The 19,810-nt window shown below is 44.4% G+C and overlaps 1 protein-coding gene across 1 annotated transcript in view; it reads left to right on the top strand.

The window, feature by feature from the left end:
• ZNRF3 (zinc and ring finger 3) overlaps positions 1 to 19,810 on the top strand; it is a 153,695-nt gene that overhangs the window by 91,013 nt on the left and 42,872 nt on the right. Inside the window, exon 2 of the mRNA XM_083151488.1 lies at positions 13,761 to 13,886. Coding sequence (XP_083007614.1) covers positions 13,761 to 13,886 — 126 coding nt within the window. The remainder of the gene's footprint in view (positions 1 to 13,760; positions 13,887 to 19,810) is intronic.

The raw sequence follows: 19,810 nt of genomic DNA, 5'->3' as shown, positions 1-19,810 counted from the left end.
ATGATCAATGACCGGCCTGACTTTGAATAGCCTGTCAAAGGTGGGATCATCTCTGGGTGGGCACTGTGCATTATCGGTGTAATGTATAAATTTATGGATTGCCTCAAAACGAGCCCGGGGCATGGCCATACGGTGAAATGGGGTGCTGTACAGAACATCTGTACTCCAATATTGCCTAATTTGTGGCTTTTTTACTATGCCCATATGTAACACCAGACCCCAAAACGTCATCATCTCTACTGCATCTACAGGGGTCCACCTAGCAAATGATGACGTGGGGTTTTGAGCAATAAACTGCTGGGCATATAAATTAGTTTGGTCCACCATTAAATTTATAAAATCATCAGAGAAAAATAATTTGAAAAAGTCAATTTCTCTGAGACCTGTTGAATCAAATTGGATTCCTGGGATGGCCAAAAACTCAGGAACCTGGGGCTCAAAATTGTCTGGTGGTGGGGTCCATACGAGATCAATTATTGGGGGGGGGGGTCTCAGCTGCTCTACGGGGGCGTCTTTGAGGGGGTCCCTCATCATCAGAGGAGGAAGAGGAGCTTAAGACAAATCCTTCAAATTCCCCGCTTGCCTCACTGGCTGTGTCAGAGTCAGAGGCAAGCATGGCATATGCCTCCTCCACCGAATACATTCTCCTGGATGACTGGGACGACATTTGGGATGACATTTGGGATGCCATTTATATTTTTGTGTTACTGGTAGTGAAATGTTTCAACACGTGTATAGTGTAGGGGGGGGTACAAACTTTATTTCAACCCGGGGGGTATGTAGTGTGTAGTGCAGAAAAAAAAAAATACAAAAAAAAAAAAATTGAAGGGTTCAAAAAAAAAAAAATGGAAGGGGTTAAAAAAAAAAAATGGAAGGGGTTAAAAAAAAAAAAAATGGAAGGGGTTAAAAAAAAAAAGGTCCTGCGCCAAAAATTGAGCACAGATGTTGGTCAGTAACGTCCGTCACTGAACAGCGCTCAAAGGCAACAGGAATTTGATCCAAAAAAAAAAAAAAAAAATAGATCAACCCTGTGCCGAAAAAGCTGATCAGTGATGTACGTCACTGATCAGCGCACAGTGGCCACAGGACACACACAAAATCACAGTGTGTGTAAAAAAAAAAATGTAAAAAAGACCCCACAGCACTCACAAAAAATAAAAAAAGGTGATCAGTGATGCGACACTGATTACCAGTGAGGGGCAGCAGGTGCACAACCTTTGGTGGTACTGACAGGTATATATAAAAAAAAAAACCTCTGTACCCCCAAAAAGTTGCTGATCACCTCAGATATAGTGATCAGCACAAAAGGCGGGGGCAGCAGACACAAAATTTAGCACTCTCTATCACTCTCTGTCACTATCTCTCTCTATCTCTCTATCTCTCACTATCTATCACTCTATGACACTGCAGCAGCAGCACTGACAGGTATATCTATATATAAAAAAAAACCTGCGCCCCCAAAAAGTTGCTGATCAGTTAATTTATACTGATCAGCACAAAAGGGGGGGCAGCAGTCAGTTATATAAAAAATATATAGCACAATCTGTCACTATCTCTCTATCTCTCTCTCTCTCTATCTCTCTCTATCTCTCTCTATCTATCTATAGCTCTATCACACTGCAGCAGCACAAAATATAGCACTAGGCCTCTCTATCTCTCTCTATCTCTCTCTATCTCTTTCAGTTATATAAAAATATATAGCACAATCTGTCACTATCTCTCTCTCTATCTCTCTCTCTCTATCTCTCTCTATCTCTCTCTATCTCTCTATCTATAGCTCTATCACACTGCAGCAGCACAAAATATAGCACTAGGCCTCTCTATCTCTCTCTATCTCTCTCTCTAACTCTCTCTCTATCTAATAAATCGCAGCAGCACAAGATGTCACAGGATGTCACAAGATGGCATAAGCAATATCAATGATCAGGTAAGTATTTTGGATGGGTTCTGGTCAGTATAGGCGGCAGCTGGGCACGGTGACCGCACTGCACGCTATTCCAGACCGGAATGGCGTCTGCAGTGCAGTCACCGTTAGTTTAAACCCCCCTCCATGGCTGTGATTGGTCCGTCGGTCCGACGAACCAATCACGGCCTTTGGGGGCGGGAAGGGTGAGGTGGGGTGACACCAGTGTCACCCTTACACCCCGCGGTGATTGGTGCTGTACTTTACAGCACCAATCACCTCCGATCCCGTGTCACCGGCGAACGTTATTCGCCGGTGACACAGAAAACGCTGTGAATGGCTGTTCACAATGAACAGCCAATCACAGCGATCGCCGACGGGGGGGCGGCATCGCCGCCCCCCCTGGGCATGCACGGACATGTCTGCTGTCAGGGACAGCAGACATCGTCCCTCTGTCACTGCGTCTCTAGACGCAGTGACAGTTTTAAGCCATGACGTATATATACGTCAACGGTCGGGAAGTACTTCCCGGCCATGACGTATATATACGTCAAATGTCGTGAAGGGGTTAAGATTTAAAACTGCCAGTGTAGTTAATGACCATATAAAATACAAATGCTTGAACCCTTTCTTCCTATGACCATGTTCTGTAAGTACTTCTCAATCTTAGCGGCCTGTTTGTAGTGCCCAGAGTAATACTTGTTAGCTGCCGCTGGCAGGGCCTTATTCCATTCATTTTTGCTTAATTATTGTTTTGCTTATCCAGTTTGTACCCATGTATATTTACAATTAGAATCATACCTCTGATGGATTCTGTCTGCAATTAGGGAATAGCAATCCAGCATCTTCATTAGAATTACAGGTATGGGTCGACCACTGAAGGTCGACATAGACGAAATGTCGAAACACACATAGGTCGACATTGGGAAAGTTTATAATCAAAAGGTGGACTTTTTTGGTCTTGAATGTAGACATCAACACTGTATTAGTGCACCGCCATGCTTCGGGCACACTATTCGTTATATTCTTCCTCCACACTCTAGTGGATGGTAGGGCATTAAATACCGCCTGTCGGCACATGTTGTCTACAAAAGACCTGTGAAAAACCCATGCCGACCGGTTGACTGTCGACCTTTGCAATGTTGACCTAATGCTTGTGTCGATATTTTGACTGTGTCAACCTACGGCCTGTTGACCTTAAGTGGTCGACCCAATGTGTGCTGACCTTAATAGTGTCAATTTAACGGGCATATACCAAAATTATAACCACAATGTACATTATTAAGAAGAGCATGTTTGTTACGGTTTCTAGAGTGATTACACTTAAAAAATAGTTACCAAAAAAGTTTTCAAATGTGCCAAAACTAAAATAAATGGTTTTATTAGTTTGGCAATGTGTCCAAGGTACAAAAAATAGTCCACGTCTTGATGGGCAGTTTATAATGTAGAGTCTTGTCTACAGTGGCCTGTATCTGGTAACAAAACGTTTGATGTATGAAGCAGTGATATGGGAGGAGAAGTGGCCCATGGCAACCAATCAGCAGTGAAGTAACATATATAATTTGCATAATATAAAGTTATACAAAGCAGCTGATTGGTTGCCATGGGTCACTTCTCCTCTGGTTCACTCCTCCTCCCTTATTTCCGTCCAAGCGTGCACGCATATTTAAGTGACTTGAAAGTCCCTTTTATATGCCTACCCCTTCCACATCTTTTGATGGTCGGTGACCTTCGAAAGATGTGGGTGTTCCCTGCAGCATGCAAATGGATGTTTATGTTAAACATCCATTCGCAGCTTGTGCGTGGGGACACACTGCAAGGGGGGGGGGGTTGTCCGGGCATTCACTGGGTGGGGTTTGGTGGATTTGCAAAGCTGCAAATTTGCAGCCTTGCGAGTCAAACAGAATAAGGGCCAAAGTACGCTCTATAGAGTTCAATCACTAGTGATGTGGTACATTTCCACTCCTTAAAAAAACTGTTGCAACCAACCAGGATTTAGTGGCAGATGAAAAACGTAATGCTGTTAGCCAATAATGCAAGCACATACCTATCTGCTTTCTGGCTGCACTGAACTTTGCATCATCAGTGAGGATGAGAAGAAACGGGACATCTATCAGACTAATATTTACTCTACGGATCAATAGTTGCACTCTGAGAGAGACTGAGCGCTTCCACTGGGTCGGCAATAGTGATGACAGGAGATAAGAGGGCAGATGTGCCTTGAAACATGATAACGTGGAAAGTGATAAACTACCAATCCGCTCCTATCTGTAATTTTTCAAACGCACTCTGTAACGTGGCAGTTATGGTTGGCTGGTACTTTATAACTTTTCAAGGTTTAGTTAATCAGCTCCGAGATGAGAGCTCTATTCCATATATCTACAATTGTAAAGCGCAACGGAATCTGATGTGCTATATAAGAAACTGTACATAAATAACTAAATAAATATCTTTTTTTTTTTTTTTTTATTCAATTGGGATACTGGCGATATGATGTGTCTTCAGCAGGAAACTAAGTTAGTATATATATAAGAATGTTGTGTATGTTTTTAGTGTCATACCCTCCAGTTTAAAATTTAGTGTGATCAACTCATTTCTTCTCTATGGGCAGGAGCTCCTGTTCCACTCTGTGGAAAACAATGAGAGCTGCATTATATATATTAGGCTACAAAATTAAATTAAATATTAAGTATTATTGCTCCATTTTGTGTAGAACCAGTCTTTTTATTTATTTATTTTTTCTCCACATGCAATACTTATTTTAAATAATTCATTGGAGCATTGGTTGTGGCTTTAGTGTGGAAGTGCTGTTCTGTATTCCTGATGCTGTTTTTGGTTTCTGTTTTGTCTACACTGTTTTTGTAGTGTTCCTTCTAGGAACTAGGGCGGGCAGGGTGCAGCTGCACGGGGGCAGCGTAAGGGGCGGACCAGGCCTGTCGGACAAGTCACGTCATGTGCTGTGATGAAAAGGGGCGGGCCCGGCCACCGTCATCAAGAAAAGGGGCGGGCCCAGCCGCCGTCGTCACTGAAGGGGGGCGGGCCCGGCCACCCCAAATGCTCTACACCAGGCCTGGCCAACCTGTGGCTCTCCAGATGTTGTGAAACTACAAATCCCATCATGCCTTGCCACAGTTTTGCTAAAAGGGAGTGTTAAAACTGTGGCAAGGCATGCTGGGATTTGTAGTTTCACAACATCTGGAGATCCACAGGTTGGCCTGTCCTGCTCTACACTGCTGGGGAAGCGCTGGGCATCCCCGGTCACACCAGAGGGGTCGGAGGCAGGCTGTTTTAGCGGTTTGCTGCCAGAGGGGCAGAGCGCATTTTGCCCTTTAAAAATCGGGCAGGGCGCAGCGCCCCTATAAAACAGCCTAGCGGGAACACTATTTTTGTCTACATCTGAAATTCGTTAACTGTTCATAATTTTTTGTGAGCATTTGATGATGAACATATTTATTATTCTTATTAGGATTATATTGTTTTTGTGCAGTTGTATACAGCTATTACAGAAATGAGCAGAGTGGTGGTCAGTTATAACAGGTCCGTAATGAATAATTTTATTTTGTGCTCTTAGGGCTCCTTTTACGCATTACGGTGATTTGGGTTATTATTATAAAGTGTGTTAACTTGACAAAAATTTAGATGGTCTTAGATGGTGTTGTGACATTAGTGCAATCCCTATATTTACCTCACCCATGCTCTTTGACTCTCTAATACCCCTTTTACACATTTGACCAGGGATTGTTGCCAGGACTTCTGGCTTTACCCTGGTCTTTACTAAGTTTTGAACAGACTCGGGCCCACAACACTGCTAGGCACCAAGGTTATTCACCAGAGTGACTCGGGTCATCGGTAGTATGATAGACCTGACCCTGTCATCTGTTGTCTAAAAAGCAGGTGATGTTGAAAAGGACAGGCACCGTATCATTTGGAGATATCATCTCTAAGAATTCACTGTTAGCCGGAAGACCCGTATCTGGTGTGAACGGTAACCCATGTTTGAAAAAGATAAGTACTTAAACCCTGCTTCATCCCTTGCTTATACCACTTTTACACCAAAACTGCCGGGTCGCACCCGGGTTTTTGGACCCGGATGCGATCTGGCAGTTGTTCCCTTTTACACCGGCATTCCCCGGCATTATGCCGGGTAGGGGACGATGGTGAATTCGGGCCCTGAGCCGGCACTCGGAGATGAAATCATCTCCGATCGCCGGGAAACCCACCGACCATCACCCCCGCAATGCCGCCTGACACTTCCATCAATGCCGACCGATGCACTGGGGGCAAGCCCAGCACCCAGGTAAGCTGCTGGGCTGCCCAAGCCTCTGTTCGCCTCCATCCATGAGGTGAATGGATGCCATTCACCTCTGCTGCTGTCTGCATAGTACCGCAGACAGCAGTGGAGGCTGTACGCAGCCCCTGCCCAGCCTCAGGACTGACCTCAGGGCGCTGCGGTCCAGAGGTTGGTGCGCCCTGATTGGAGGAAATGGGTCCCTGGGTCGGATGACCCGGGTTACCCATTTACACGGCCCCTGACTCCGGGGAAGCCCTGTGTCCGACCCTGAACATTTGCCGGGTAACAGGACCCGGGTTATTTATTTTTTTTTGTCCTTTTACGCCCTGCCCCGGACTGGAGCAGCAATAATCCGGGTCGCGGCTCTGGTGTAAAAGGGGTATTAGTGTCAAGGATTTGAGCTGGGTGAAAATCCTGGGTAGACGCATGAAAGGTGTATTAATTGTACCAATTTTGGACTGCAGATTCTACCTGGGTTGTACCATGAAGGACCTGGGTTACTGGGCAATGTACACAGTCTGACCTGGTCCGGTTCAAAGCTTAATGAACTGTGTATGCACTATATTGTTCACCCATGAGTTCAAGGGAAACAGCTGACGATATCGCTCATGGATCATATCATCTAGTGCAGTGGTCTCCAACCTTTTTTGGTATGTGAGCTACTCGTGGCAAAATAAACCACCCGAAGAGCTACTAACATTTAAAAAAAAAAAAAAAAATCTGCCTAATAACCAAATGATGCCCTTTACACATTATGACAAACACTTTAATGCCCCTGACACATTACTCATGCCACAAGCCGTACTGTGTTGGGCGCGCCGTAGGCGCGCGCAAAAAAATGGGTGTAGCCACATGGGAAATGGGTGTGTGATATACATATGCCCCCAATAGTGCTGTTCCAGATATACATATGCCCAAATAGTACCAGATACACATATGTCCCCAATAGTGCCAGATACACATATGCTCCTATGTGCCAGATATGCCCCCCACTGTGCCAGGTATGTCCCCCACTGTGCCAGCAGCAGCAGAACTCACTGTTGTTGTTCCTTCTTCTGCCGGGGATAGGAGAGTCCGGTGCTTGGCTGGCTCCTCCGTCCTCCATTGCTTGCTGCAGTGCTGCCGCTTCCCTACCCTGTGACTGGTGATGTGAGGGTGGTGTTATAGAGGGGTTGACGTGAGGATGGTGTTGTAGAGGGGTTGACGTGAGGATGGTGTTATAGAGAGGGTGATGTGATGTGAGGATGGTGTTATAGAGAGGGTGATAGGAGGATGGTGTTATAGAGAGGGTGATGTGATGTGAGGATGGTGTTATAGAGAGGGTGATAGGAGGATGGTGTTATAGAGAGGGTGATGTGAGGATGGTGTTATAGAGAGCGTGATAGGAGGATGGTGTTATAGAGAGGGTGATGTGAGGATGGTGTTATAGAGAGGGTGATGTGAGGATGGTGTTATATAGAGGGTGATAGGAGGATGGTGTTATACAGAGGGTGATGTGATGTGAGGATGGTGTTATAGAGAGGGTGATAGGAGGATACTGTGGTATGATAACATGGCACACAAGTGACGTGTGTGCAGTAGGGCGGCATTATACAGGGGTACAGGATGAGATAGTGGTGCCCGGCTGGCTCGGTCTCGCAGTACTGGCCGCTGCCACTCGAGCCGCACTGTGGGTCAGCGTACTGGAGGCAGCGCTGTGACCGCAGCAGCAGCAGCTCTTGGAGATTAGCAGCAGCAGACAGTGAGACGCTGCTGGCATAGGCCGGGGTTCCGGAACCGACTGCGCGGTGGCCGGGCTGCAGGAGCACAGAGGGGGATGTGGTTCACGGAGGGGGAGGACTAGGTCCCGGTTGCTGCAGTGCTGCTCAGTGCCGCTTCCGTTCCCTGTGACTGGGCCGTTCGTCAGTAAATCAGAGCTCGCGGGCCGGCTCCTGATTGGCTGCCGGCCCTCGAGCTCTGATTGGCTGATGGCAGCCCAGTCACAGGGCTACACACTGAGGGGGAAGGAGAGACGCGCAATGCGCTCTCCTACCCTAGCGGCGGCGGTGGATTACACGGACGGGAGGGAGTTAGAACGGGCAGGCGAACGGGCAGGCGGGCGGCAGTGGTCGAGCCACCCAATTCGCTTCCGCGAGCTACCGGTAGCTCGCGAGCGACGGGTTGGCGACCACTGATCTAGTGTGTGCCTAGCTTAAGAGGGAATCGTAACGCCACAATTATAAATATTCTATATTATCAGAAAACATTGGTTTACTTGGAGCACAGTTTTCAGAAATACCCAAAACTGTAGTGTTGAAAAATGACTGACCTTGGTTTGCCCAGCTGGTATATGTGGATTTCTGTTTTAATATGGGGAGCAAATGGCTATTATGCTTAAAAAGGAACTGAAATATGTATTATATTATTGGTTAATGTACTAACACACTTTCACTAGTGTTTGAGGCCAGTTGAAATTTGCTCTGTAAAATTACATTAGCGTATTATGGGAAAGGTCATAGTTTACTGCAGCAAAAACTTGACAAACACAGTTTTTTTTTGTTAATTTTTTTTATTTGCACTTGTATTTCCATGCCCATTTGTACAAACCCTTAGGGATAAATTTACGAAATCTTTTAAAAATGAAAAGAGGAGATCAGATTATGTCGATCACTTTCTAGGATGCAATATAGAAATTATAGACAGAATCTGATTGGTTGCTATGAGCAAAATCAATTACTTTTAATTTTTAGTTTCATTAGGTAAATCTACCTCATAGGGCGGTATTCCATTTGGGATTCCCGCTGTTGAAATGTCCCGACAGTTGGATTCCCATCCCTGTTTTCACTCTGCTCGACAGGCTGAATTCAATGTTCCGCCTGTTCAGTGGCGAAAAGCGGTCGTGTTGACTAAAACATCCAGGGATTGTCGAGAAACTGCCGTGGTTTGTTGAATTCTCATCAGTTTCTGACCAAACGGTCCGACTGGTTTTAAATGCAGATCTGTTTTGTCGAAATCTGCCTTTAATGCTATCGGAAATGGCAGCATTGAATAGGCGGTGGCCACTATTTCCCCTCTCAGAAACTGATGTCTCCCTTAATACAACACTTCAGCTTGATGATTTATTAGTGACGCACCTTTTCCATGGTAGGACATTTTATTTTGAAACTGATTCATCATAAAATCTGCTTTATCTACCCAGTAGTCCTTATTATTTCTATTATTATTATTACAGGCGATGTTGTTGTGGTTTTTGTGTAGCGATAATTGTTGGGTGGCCGACAGAGCAATTCAATTGTTTTGTTTACATGCCATGCAAAGCCCAATAGCCAGACTTATTGCACATTTCTCCTCATCTCCTTACTAGGCTGTGGGGGTTATTCAGACCTGTGATTTTGCAGGTGTGCCCAGGGGTTTTTCAGGGAGGGTGTGTGATGTTGGTTCCGGCCTAGATCACCCCCTTTTCTACTGCACAGGCACAGAGTACTATCTTTGCGATTGGATTTGCAGCTGTTTTTCAATTGGCCTGATTTACACAAGACATTCGCAATCTATTACGGGGCGGGTTTTGAATCAGGCCCTCTGAGCAGAGATGTAGGTACCTGCGGCACTTACCTACAGTTGAAGCAACAATTGAATTTCTCCATCTGGTGCCATTAAACATGGGGTTTAAAAGGATTTAAACAGAACAATTTTTTCCCCCAAACCGATTATTTCCTGTGATTGTCTGCTGTAGAATGGCAGTACGGGTTGTAAGAAAACATCAATTAGTTGTGGCCTAAGTAAGAAGACAGTGGATGGTCTGTTGCTTATTGAATTTATTGTAGGATGTATCTGTCTGCTGAAATTAGTACAGTTGCACCTGTAATTTAAATTCTGAAAAAGTACAGGTTTGTAATTAACATTCCCCATAGTCATTGTACCATCACAAGTTCAATCTCAAACCATAGGGCAAGCTCTGCTCCTTTGTGACGAAAAGGAAATATTTTCTCCTACAATGAAAGAGCAGTGTTGTCAGTGACCAGATAAAGAGGTGACTTTAATGGTTTAATGAGAGAAATATGCCTCCCTTCGTGTTTCTCTGCTCAGGCACAGGAAGCCTGTAACAATGCATGTACCTGTTCTTGGGTGCTATGGTTGGCACAGAAATGGCCATTGTTTGTAATGCCAGCACCAAATGATAACCTTGTGCAGCTCAGGTTACTTTATGTGCCGTTTGACATTGTTTTTGAAGTGAAGGACATTTATATATTTATCCTATTTTAAAAATGCCATATATGTGAATAGAAAGGCCTGCTCATCTGTAATGTTTATCTGTGTACACTTTATTAGGGACACTTGCTCATTACTGCAAATCTCTAATCAGCCAATTAGATGGCAGTAGAAACATGCAGATGTGGTAAAGAAGGTCAGTGTTTGTTCAGGCCGAAAGCAGTATCAGGTGTTTTCTGCTGATCTCATGGAGTTGTAATGCAAGAGAGTGTCTAGAGTGAGCCGATAAATAAACATACACTTTTAAGCCCCATACATACTTGGCAATATTGTTAACAATACACTGGACACTCAATATCGTTAACGATGAGTGATAGATCTATTGAACATGCAGGTCAGTTTGGAAGTCTGGCCAAATGACCTGCATGTTCAGCAGCTCCTGATGACGTTGCTGAACAGTATCAGCGGCCGATACCGCTCAGTATATACGAACAATATCTGCGCACCGCTCAGTATATACGAACAATATCGGCGCACTCGTGCAGTGTGTATGGGGCTTTAGAATGATAGAGGTCAAAGGAGAAGGCCAGGCTGGTGGAAGTTGGCAGGGAAGAGAGCGAATTCATTTTTTTTTAAATAGTAGTATACATTACAGCATTTCTAAATGTTCTTTTTTTGCAGGGGTATGTTTAAACTCCAACGTAAAGATAGCTAGAATATGTAGGCTACATGCAAAAGCAGCCAGTGTATACCCTGCATGCAAAGAAAAAAAAAAAAAGTATTTGTATTCCTTGCAGTTTAACATGGTTTGTCCAGGGCCAAAGTTGCTTAATTTTTTTTCCTTTACTCCTAATCCCCAATGTGTGGGGCACAGTATATTACATATTTTAATAATTACTATAGTAAAAAGAGATGAACTGAAAGCCCATATCGTGTAAAGCACATTAAGCAGGCATGTGTGCGTGTGTGTGTGTGTGCGTGTGTGTGTGTGTGTGTGCGCGTGTGTGTGTTTTCTTTTCTTGTATAGAAATGCATGTTTTATTTATTTTTTTACTTCACTTAGTCGGTTTCTAATCTTTGGGAATAACTGATGGGGAGAGTATTTACCCAGACACTTAAGGAATGTCTGGTACCATAATTTAAAATGCTTATTTCCTGTCAGTGACATATTTTATTAGTTGAGGATGTCTTCCTCAGGTGTGAGAAGAGGACAGTGGCTGTTCTGTAGAAGTGTGGTATTTAGAGGAAAAGATTCCAGCCTAAATATTTACATTCTAGACCTGGTGATATGAACTTTAATACTCGTGTGAAATATTTTGAGATGAGTCAATGTGTGTTGACCCATTTTGTTTTTTACCTGTCACATGACAAACTGATCTATTTTCATTATAGCGGTGGCCGCTTATGTCACGCTTCTATAAAATTCCAACTTTTGTATGTTTAAAGTCACAAATACAGGAAATAATAGCGACATTGATGTGCTGTTCCAGATTGGCACCTGCCATTTGCTTTCCACCTTTAAGGTTGTGCAATGGAAAGCGCACACACACACATTGGGGGTTATTCTGGTTCACTCACAAAGGCACATAATAATAATGGTGTGTACACACGGGGGCGATTTTTGCTAATATCACGGGCAATCTGGTCGCTGAGCGACCAGATTGCCCACAATGGGAGTGTGCTCCGGCGATATATCGCCGGGTACGCGCTCCCGTTTTTTTCCCCGTAGTGGCTCCTGCGACCAGCTGACTTCCATTGCCAGGCTCCCTCGTCAGTTTCTTTTTCATCTGCGACCATCTCTGGTCGCTGATGCAAACGGGACACTGAGCGATATATCGCCCTGTGTGTACACAGCTTAAGACAAGCTAGTTTATATTTAAATTGATGGGCAGCATAGTATGCGATAGTGGGGAAGAATGTGTGGTGCATTGTAAATTGTCAAAAAGTGTAAATTGACAATCATTTTGGGACATATGATACTTAAGAATACAAAATGCATCGATCAGGGACTAACAGATAAGCTTTTATAAACCTGGCTCAATAGCTGCAAGAAGTTGGTGTTTGTTGTACAACCTACAATGCCAAAAAGTTCTACAATATGTTTATTGCATTTGTATGTGTTTTTGGAACATTCATTTTCTCTAGATGTAGATAACGAGGACTTGTTGACGATGCATGTACAAATCGCTTACTCTTATTGGGGTGCTGAGAATGTTTGGATCAATAGCAGAGCTGTCTGTGCTGATAAATGGGAGATAAAGGAGATTTTAAATCAAAGTGAAACTTGTCATAAAAATTTGTGACCCATGAGAAAGATTTAAGGACAATAATTTGCCTCCATTTCTGCTCCTCACCCTGTGCTTTCTCCCTGCAACCCTCCCCAGACACAAAACTCCCCTTTCCCCCTTTGTTTTGTCTTTATCAAGCTAATCGGATTAAAGGCTCACACATTTCAAAGAAACTTTTAGACCCTTTTAAGACAGCCCATCTCTCTCCCCTTTTTCTTTTCCCATCTTTCACATCCCCCCCCCCCCCAAAAAAAAAATATTGCTGAAGAAGTAAATCCTTCTTTATCTAAAGCTTTCATAATACGACATCTGAGCCCATGCCGCACTTATCACACACAGTATGGAATCTCTGCTATCATGACAAGAGAAACACATCTGCAAGACAGCATTTGCTGGCTCTTCAGTGGCGTTCTCTCATATGTGATGATGTATTATTAAGTTATCAGTCATACACACATATATTATATATACTTCAGTTAGTAGTTTATGGACACTGCAATGGCAGTCCTGTTTATAGTATACACATGTGCTAAACTAGTGGTTCTCACATCTGCTCCTTGGTGCAGACTTTACAGTATACCTTGCCACTTGTGGGGTATATCACGCCAACAGTCAGGATTCTGAAGACGGACTGCCAGAATCCAGAACTTCCGGGACTCAGACAGTGGGGTGAGCGCAACTAAGCCCCTTGCGTGCTGGCTGCGCTTGCCACATATTCTATTCTCCCTCTATGGGGGTGGTGGACCCCCACTAAGGAAAATTGCCCTGGTCAGTCAGGATCCTGACTGTCTACAGTTTAACAGTCGGGATTCAGACGTCGGTGTAATGACTGTTGGAATCCCAACTGTCGGCAGGCCGTCCGGCACCCCCTTGGCACACTTAGCTTATTTGCTGGCGCATATTGAAGTCAGCTGGGATTTATGTTCTGCTATGTAGTAATAGGTCACCATTTCTTTCTATGTACTAATTGATGGTAGCTTAGATGGGGTGTTGGACATTTTAAAGGCCTGTAGACATTGTTTATATCTATTACACTGGGAACAATATGTTCTTCACCATCTAATTATTGCTTCATTTTTGTATGTCACAGATGCACCCATTGGGACTTTGCAACAACAACGACGAGGAAGATCTGTACGAGTATGGCTGGGTAGGAGTGGTGAAACTGGAACAGCCTGATATGGATCCGAAACCCTGTCTGACTGTCTTGGGAAAGGTATGGACCTAGCATGGCCTCTCCTCCTAGTACAAGTGTCCATTCATCTACAGTATCTCCTTTATAGGACAAGTACATTTTTTAAGTTGGTCCAGAAAACAATTTCCCCAGTCTCTTCAGAGGGGAGGTCAGCACACAGATAATACAATAGCCCCTAAACAAATATTGTTATGTGTTGTGGGGCAGTGGAAGCAGTGTTGGCCAAGCGTGAATTTGTTTAGTTGAATTATGAGAAGCGATAAACGTAAACCTTTCCATGGTAAGGATTCCATATGCTGTGCAAGTATTTGCTTTTATTTTATTGATGGGTAAGAACTTAAGTGCTAATTATATGTATGTGCACACATCATCATTTTGTGCTCAAAAAATACACACGCTCTATTTCTTGTGTGTAATTACATTGGTGTTAGATTTTTGGCAGGGTACGGAATATTTATTTTTGGTTTCCGCACTGCTTTAATCAATTAAATCTGATTTTCAGGCCTTTTCCTCTTAGTTCTCTGTGGGTTTTGTAGGAGTTTTGCCAAGATAAAGATATTGGGCTAGTTTCTTCCCGTTTAGTCATCACACCAACACATCATATATTGTGTTTATTTCAGACACATCAGTCGGAGGTAGTTTAATCCTTTATTTACGTATTTAAATATATGTCTGTATAAAATGCTTTAGGGGCTGTTGCAGGGTTTGCGGAGAGGTCTTGTGTTCTTCTTCTGCGTTTTCAGTTTCTGACATATTACTGGTGACTGATGGTTGGAACTTTGCTTACTGTATCCGTACAAGAGATTGTCAGTCAGCAGACATTTGGGAGGAGGCAGCCTGGTTGACGTTCCACAAAACGGAGAGGACTAGTCTCTGTTTTGTTAGCGTTCCAAGGCTTGGTTCTCTGTTTTCCAATGAACATTTCCTGGCCTAAGGAGACATAGGTACATAGATACCCCAGACAGGCGATGGTGTCGCAGGTTATCCAGTGCCAGTGCTGGATCACACATGTATGCAGGAAATATCTACTTATACCAGATGCCTCCTGCTGCATTATCATATAGGTGCATCTCTGCTGCTTCCAAGTAAGAAGCAGCGAGGCTCAATTCACCCACATCACCCCAATAGTTTGTACTTGCTGTATTTCCCTAAATGCCTACTCTGTTACATTTCATATAGTCTGAGAGTTAATGCTGGGTAAACCCAGTGGGGGAGATTCTCTAAGAATCTCCGCCCCCCTTCGCCGCCCATCGCATATTTAATTATCGCATATGCTGTAACATATGCGATAATTAAGGCAAAGGACAGCTCTTGCGTTAAGAGCTGTCCTTTGCGGTGAGAGTCGCCGGGTCCCAGCAGGTCCCGGCGGCTCCCTCCTCCCTCACACACACGGCGCTGCTGCTGCTGCGCCGGGCTCTCCTCCTCCCTGCACCCGGAAGAGGATCAGTGCAGGGAGGAGGTCACAGGTCCGGGCAGCGCTGTGCTGCCCGGACACAGGTGAGGGGGGAGGGGCGATGCGGGGCGGCGGGGGGTCGGCGCGGGGCGGCAGAGGGTTGCGATAGAAGCCCATTGGCTTCTATGGGGCATCGCCAGATTTTTCTGGCGATGCCTCCCGCCGCGGTAACCCGGCGGGGGATGCTTACAGCATCCCAAAATGCGGTAAAAACCCGATAACGGGGTTTTTACCGCATTTTTAGTTTAGAGAATCCCGCCCTATATGAGCTATCATCCGATATAGCCTTCTGCCATTCACATTGTACAGTGTTTTCCGCAACCTGTATGTGCTGCATGCTCAGTGGGATGATTATGGCTATTGTACAGTGGATCATTTAGTGCGTATGGCAGATGTGATGTATTGTTACATTGCTGGGTTGAACCTCTGAAAGGTGTGTACCCAGCTTAAGATAATAATAATAATAATAATTAATTAGAATTCATTTCATTGGTGCTATAGTAGATGTCTGACAGTTTATATCACATTTAAAGCTGCAATGATTTTAGCTGCCTGTTCATATTTAATCAATTTGTACAATTTCACATTCATAGACTCCACTTGGTAACATTCAACCAATTAAAGTGCTTGAAATAGATATTTACATAGCATTGGCATGTGTCCGGGGACTGTTAAGTCTGTGGTCAGGTTTTATTGAAGTTTGGGGCAGCACGGATGGTGTAATGGTTAGCATTACTGCCTCACAGCGCTGAGGTCATGGGTTCTATTCCCACCATGGCTCTAACTGTGCGGAGTTTGTATATTCTCCCCGGCTTTGCATGGGTTTACTTCGGGTACTCCGGTTTCCTCCAACAATCCAAAAATATACTGGTAGGTCACTTGGCTTCCAACAAAAAAAAATTAACCCTAGAATGTCTGTGTGCGCATGTACAGGTGGCAGGGAATATACAGTAGATTGTAAGCTCCACTGGGGCAGGGACTGATGTGAATGAGCAACTATATTCTGTAAAGCGCTGCGGAATATGAATGTGCTATATAAGAAACTGTTAATAAATAAGTTTAATGTCATTGCATATAAGGGGCTAGATTCTCTAAGCTTCAAAAGTGATAAAATGGAGAGTGATAAACAGCCAGCCAATAAGCTCCTACCTGCCATGTCACAGATTGGTTTGAAAAATGTCAGACAGGAGCTGATTGGCTGGCTGTTTATCAATCTCCATTTTATCACTTTTGAAGCTTAGAGAATCTGGCCCAAGGTACTGTATTGTAGTTAAATGGAGCTTGCTGCCGTTTGAATGTACGGTCAATGCTGTCAGCCTGAGTTTACCACGTCCCATAATGTCTGCATCATCCAAAGCAAAATGGGCCAGATGCACTAAGCTTCAAAAGTGATACAATGGAGAGTGATAAACAACCAGCCGATCGGCTCCTACCTGCCATGTCACAGACTGTGTTTGAAAAATGTCAGACAGGAGCTGATTGGTTGGTTGTTTATCACTACATTTTATCACTTTTGAAGCTTAGAGCATTTGCTTTATAAAACAGTTTTAATCCTATGTTTCCTGTGTAGCAGCCTATCGGTAGTAATGCCTCATCTTGGCAAGAAAGGGGCCAGTTTCTAAGGCTGGGTACACACATTACTGACCTTCCTCCGATCCACAGATTCTGCTGCACAACTTTATCTGTTGAATGTCCGCTAGATTTGTCTGGCAATACATTACAACTGGCAAGATATTAATATTTGCTCATCCAGTGGTGATGTTGGCGGTTACTGTGGCCAGCACATATAGATCATTCATACACACTTGCTGTTGTACTGATATCCATACTGTAGGCCCATCGCGATAAGTCTGGGATCGCCGTCATTCACAAACCTACTGTATCTTCTGTGCCTAGATTTAAAGTTAAAATTTAGATCTGATTTCTTAAAGCTTCCTTAAGACAAGTACAGTGTATCTGCAGGGTATTGTCTGGTTGAAGCTGACAATTAGTGGCAAAAGGTATGAGGTACTTCCGTTCTATATTGCTGCAGAATGCTTCCTGAGCAGTCACTTTTTTACATCCCATCATTAGAGGGAAACCATTACTCTGGATCAGAGTTCACTTCTCTCTTCTGGGTGTGGTGCCAGCTGGAATTAACACTCTTGCAGAGGAACCTCAGTATCACTAATATGTTGCAGTATTCATGTCTGCAAATTATCCAGGAAATAACAAGCCTACTTATAGTGTTTTTTTATTTTATTACTGTCACAAACCCTGACTGCAACAGAACTGCACGCACTACCACCTCATCTCTTGTCAAAAAGATGTGATGTTTATGGGTGCTGTAAGTCTGAGGAATATATCTGCATCTTTTGCCTATGAAAAGGATTCTGAAATGAGGGAGAAGTCTTTTTAAAAGTTAACTTAACAGTTATAGGGGTATATTCAATGAGTGTCTCAACTGCCTTCTTGCTGAAAAGACAGCAGTTTTACACATGAATAGATCGGAAGGAGTTCAGATCTACTCAATGCTATCTGGGGTTTTTTTTTTGGCATGTAGAAATATTTCGACATCCCGAAAAGCAGGTGGATTGACTGAATAGAATAGAATAGCCGCTAACCCAACTGCTTTTGACGGAAATACAGCCAAAACCAGAAGGTTACCGCCAACCGGGTGACCATCAATCAGCGGCCAAATCTGACGTCGGATTTGGCTGCTGCATTTAAGAATGGATGCCGGATCTATTCCGGCAAGAGAATGTCGGAAAGGATCCGGCAGCAATTGAGTATATACCATAGAGATCATAGTGATGATGTTTCTGCTTTCATTTCATCTACATGTCATGTGTTGAGTTAATTATGAAGTAAAATAAACAATGAGGATAACTGTTAAGTTTTGTCTCCCTGTACTGTCCCTTTGTATGGCACTGCAAAACACTTGCGGCACCTTATAAATAAAATGATAATAATAACTGTGACATGAATTGTTAAGCCCCATACACACTAGATCAGTGGTCGCCAACCCGTCGCTCGCGAGCTACCGGTAGCTCGCCTGAGCGAAACGGGTGGCTCGACCACTGCTGCCTGCCCTGCCCAGTCCGCCCGCCCGTTGTTGCCGCTGGCTTGCGGCGCTATAGCCGCCGCTATAGCCGCCGCCTTGCCCCGCTGTAGTCCGCGGGGACCAGAGACAGCACACAGGCGCTAGAAGTCATATTTGACCTCTAGCGTCTGACAGGGAGCACCGCGCTAAGCGCTCCCGGCACTTCCGGGTAACGCTGCAGCAGCGCAGCTCTGTGTTCCCTCCCTGTCATAGGCTAGAAGTCAAATATGACTTCTAGCATGGTGGGGGCTGTGGGGGGGAAGAACGCTAAATGCCAGCAGGGTGATGACGGAGGCAGCAGGCTAGAAGTCAAATATGACTTCTAGCATGGTGGGGGCTGTGGGGGGGAAGAACGCTAATTGCCAGCAGGGTGATGACGGAGCTGAGCACCAGCAGCAATTATTCATTTATTATGCCCATGTGAAGACGGGCATAGTGGAGGGGGCAAGCAGTGACCCCCTTGTCAATGAGCATTAACCCCTGGCAACAAAATTCAACCCCTGACAGCAAGCAGGTAATTTACATTTTTTTATTAGAAGCCTAACTGTGGGACATTGTGTGCAATATGTGTAATGGGCATCATTTGTGTGGCACATGTTTATTGAGCATCAAGGTGTGGGGCATATGTATAAAGGAGCTTCACGTTATGGGTCATAGGCATAATCGGCATCACGGTGTGTGGCATATGTATAATGGTGCATCACGGTGTGTGTCATATGTATAATGGTGCATCACGGTGTGTGGCATATGTATAATGGTGCATCACGGTGTGGCATATGTATAATGGAGCATCACGGTGTGCGGCATATGTATAATGGGCATCACGGTGTGCGGCATATGTATAATGGGCATCACGGTGTGCGGCATATGTATAATGGGCATCACGGTGTGCGGCATATGTATAATGGGCATCACGGTGTGCGGCATATGTATAATGGGCATCACGGTGTGTGGCATATGTATAATGGAGCATCACGGTGTGTGGCATATGTATAATGGAGCATCATGGTGTGTGGCATATGTATAATGGAGTATCACTGTGGGATATGTATAATGGTGCATCACGGTGTGGGGCATTTGTATAACGGAGTATCACTGTGGGATATGTATAATGGTGCATCCCGGTGTGGGGCATTTGTAAAACGGAGTATCACGTTGTTGGGCATATGTATAATGGGCATCGTGTGTGTGTGTGTGTGTGGAAAAAATGGGGGATGTAGCCTCGCAGGAGTTCCACGGTAGTAGCTGAACCTTCTAATTTTTGGCGCGTGCCTTCGGCACGCGCAGATGACTCTTCTCCTCTGCCTCCAGTGTTGGGAGGTATGTTTTGGGGCATTACAGTTTGTGGCATTATGTGTAAAGGGCATTTTTTGGGATATTATGCAGATTTTTTATTTTTTTTTACTTTAG

Source organism: Crinia signifera, chromosome 1 (assembly GCF_055691185.1).
Source record: "Crinia signifera chromosome 1, ASM5569118v1, whole genome shotgun sequence".
Taxonomy (NCBI): domain Eukaryota; kingdom Metazoa; phylum Chordata; class Amphibia; order Anura; family Myobatrachidae; genus Crinia; species Crinia signifera.
The sequence above is the reverse complement of the archived record's forward strand: the minus strand, read 5'-3'. Positions and strand labels throughout refer to the sequence as shown.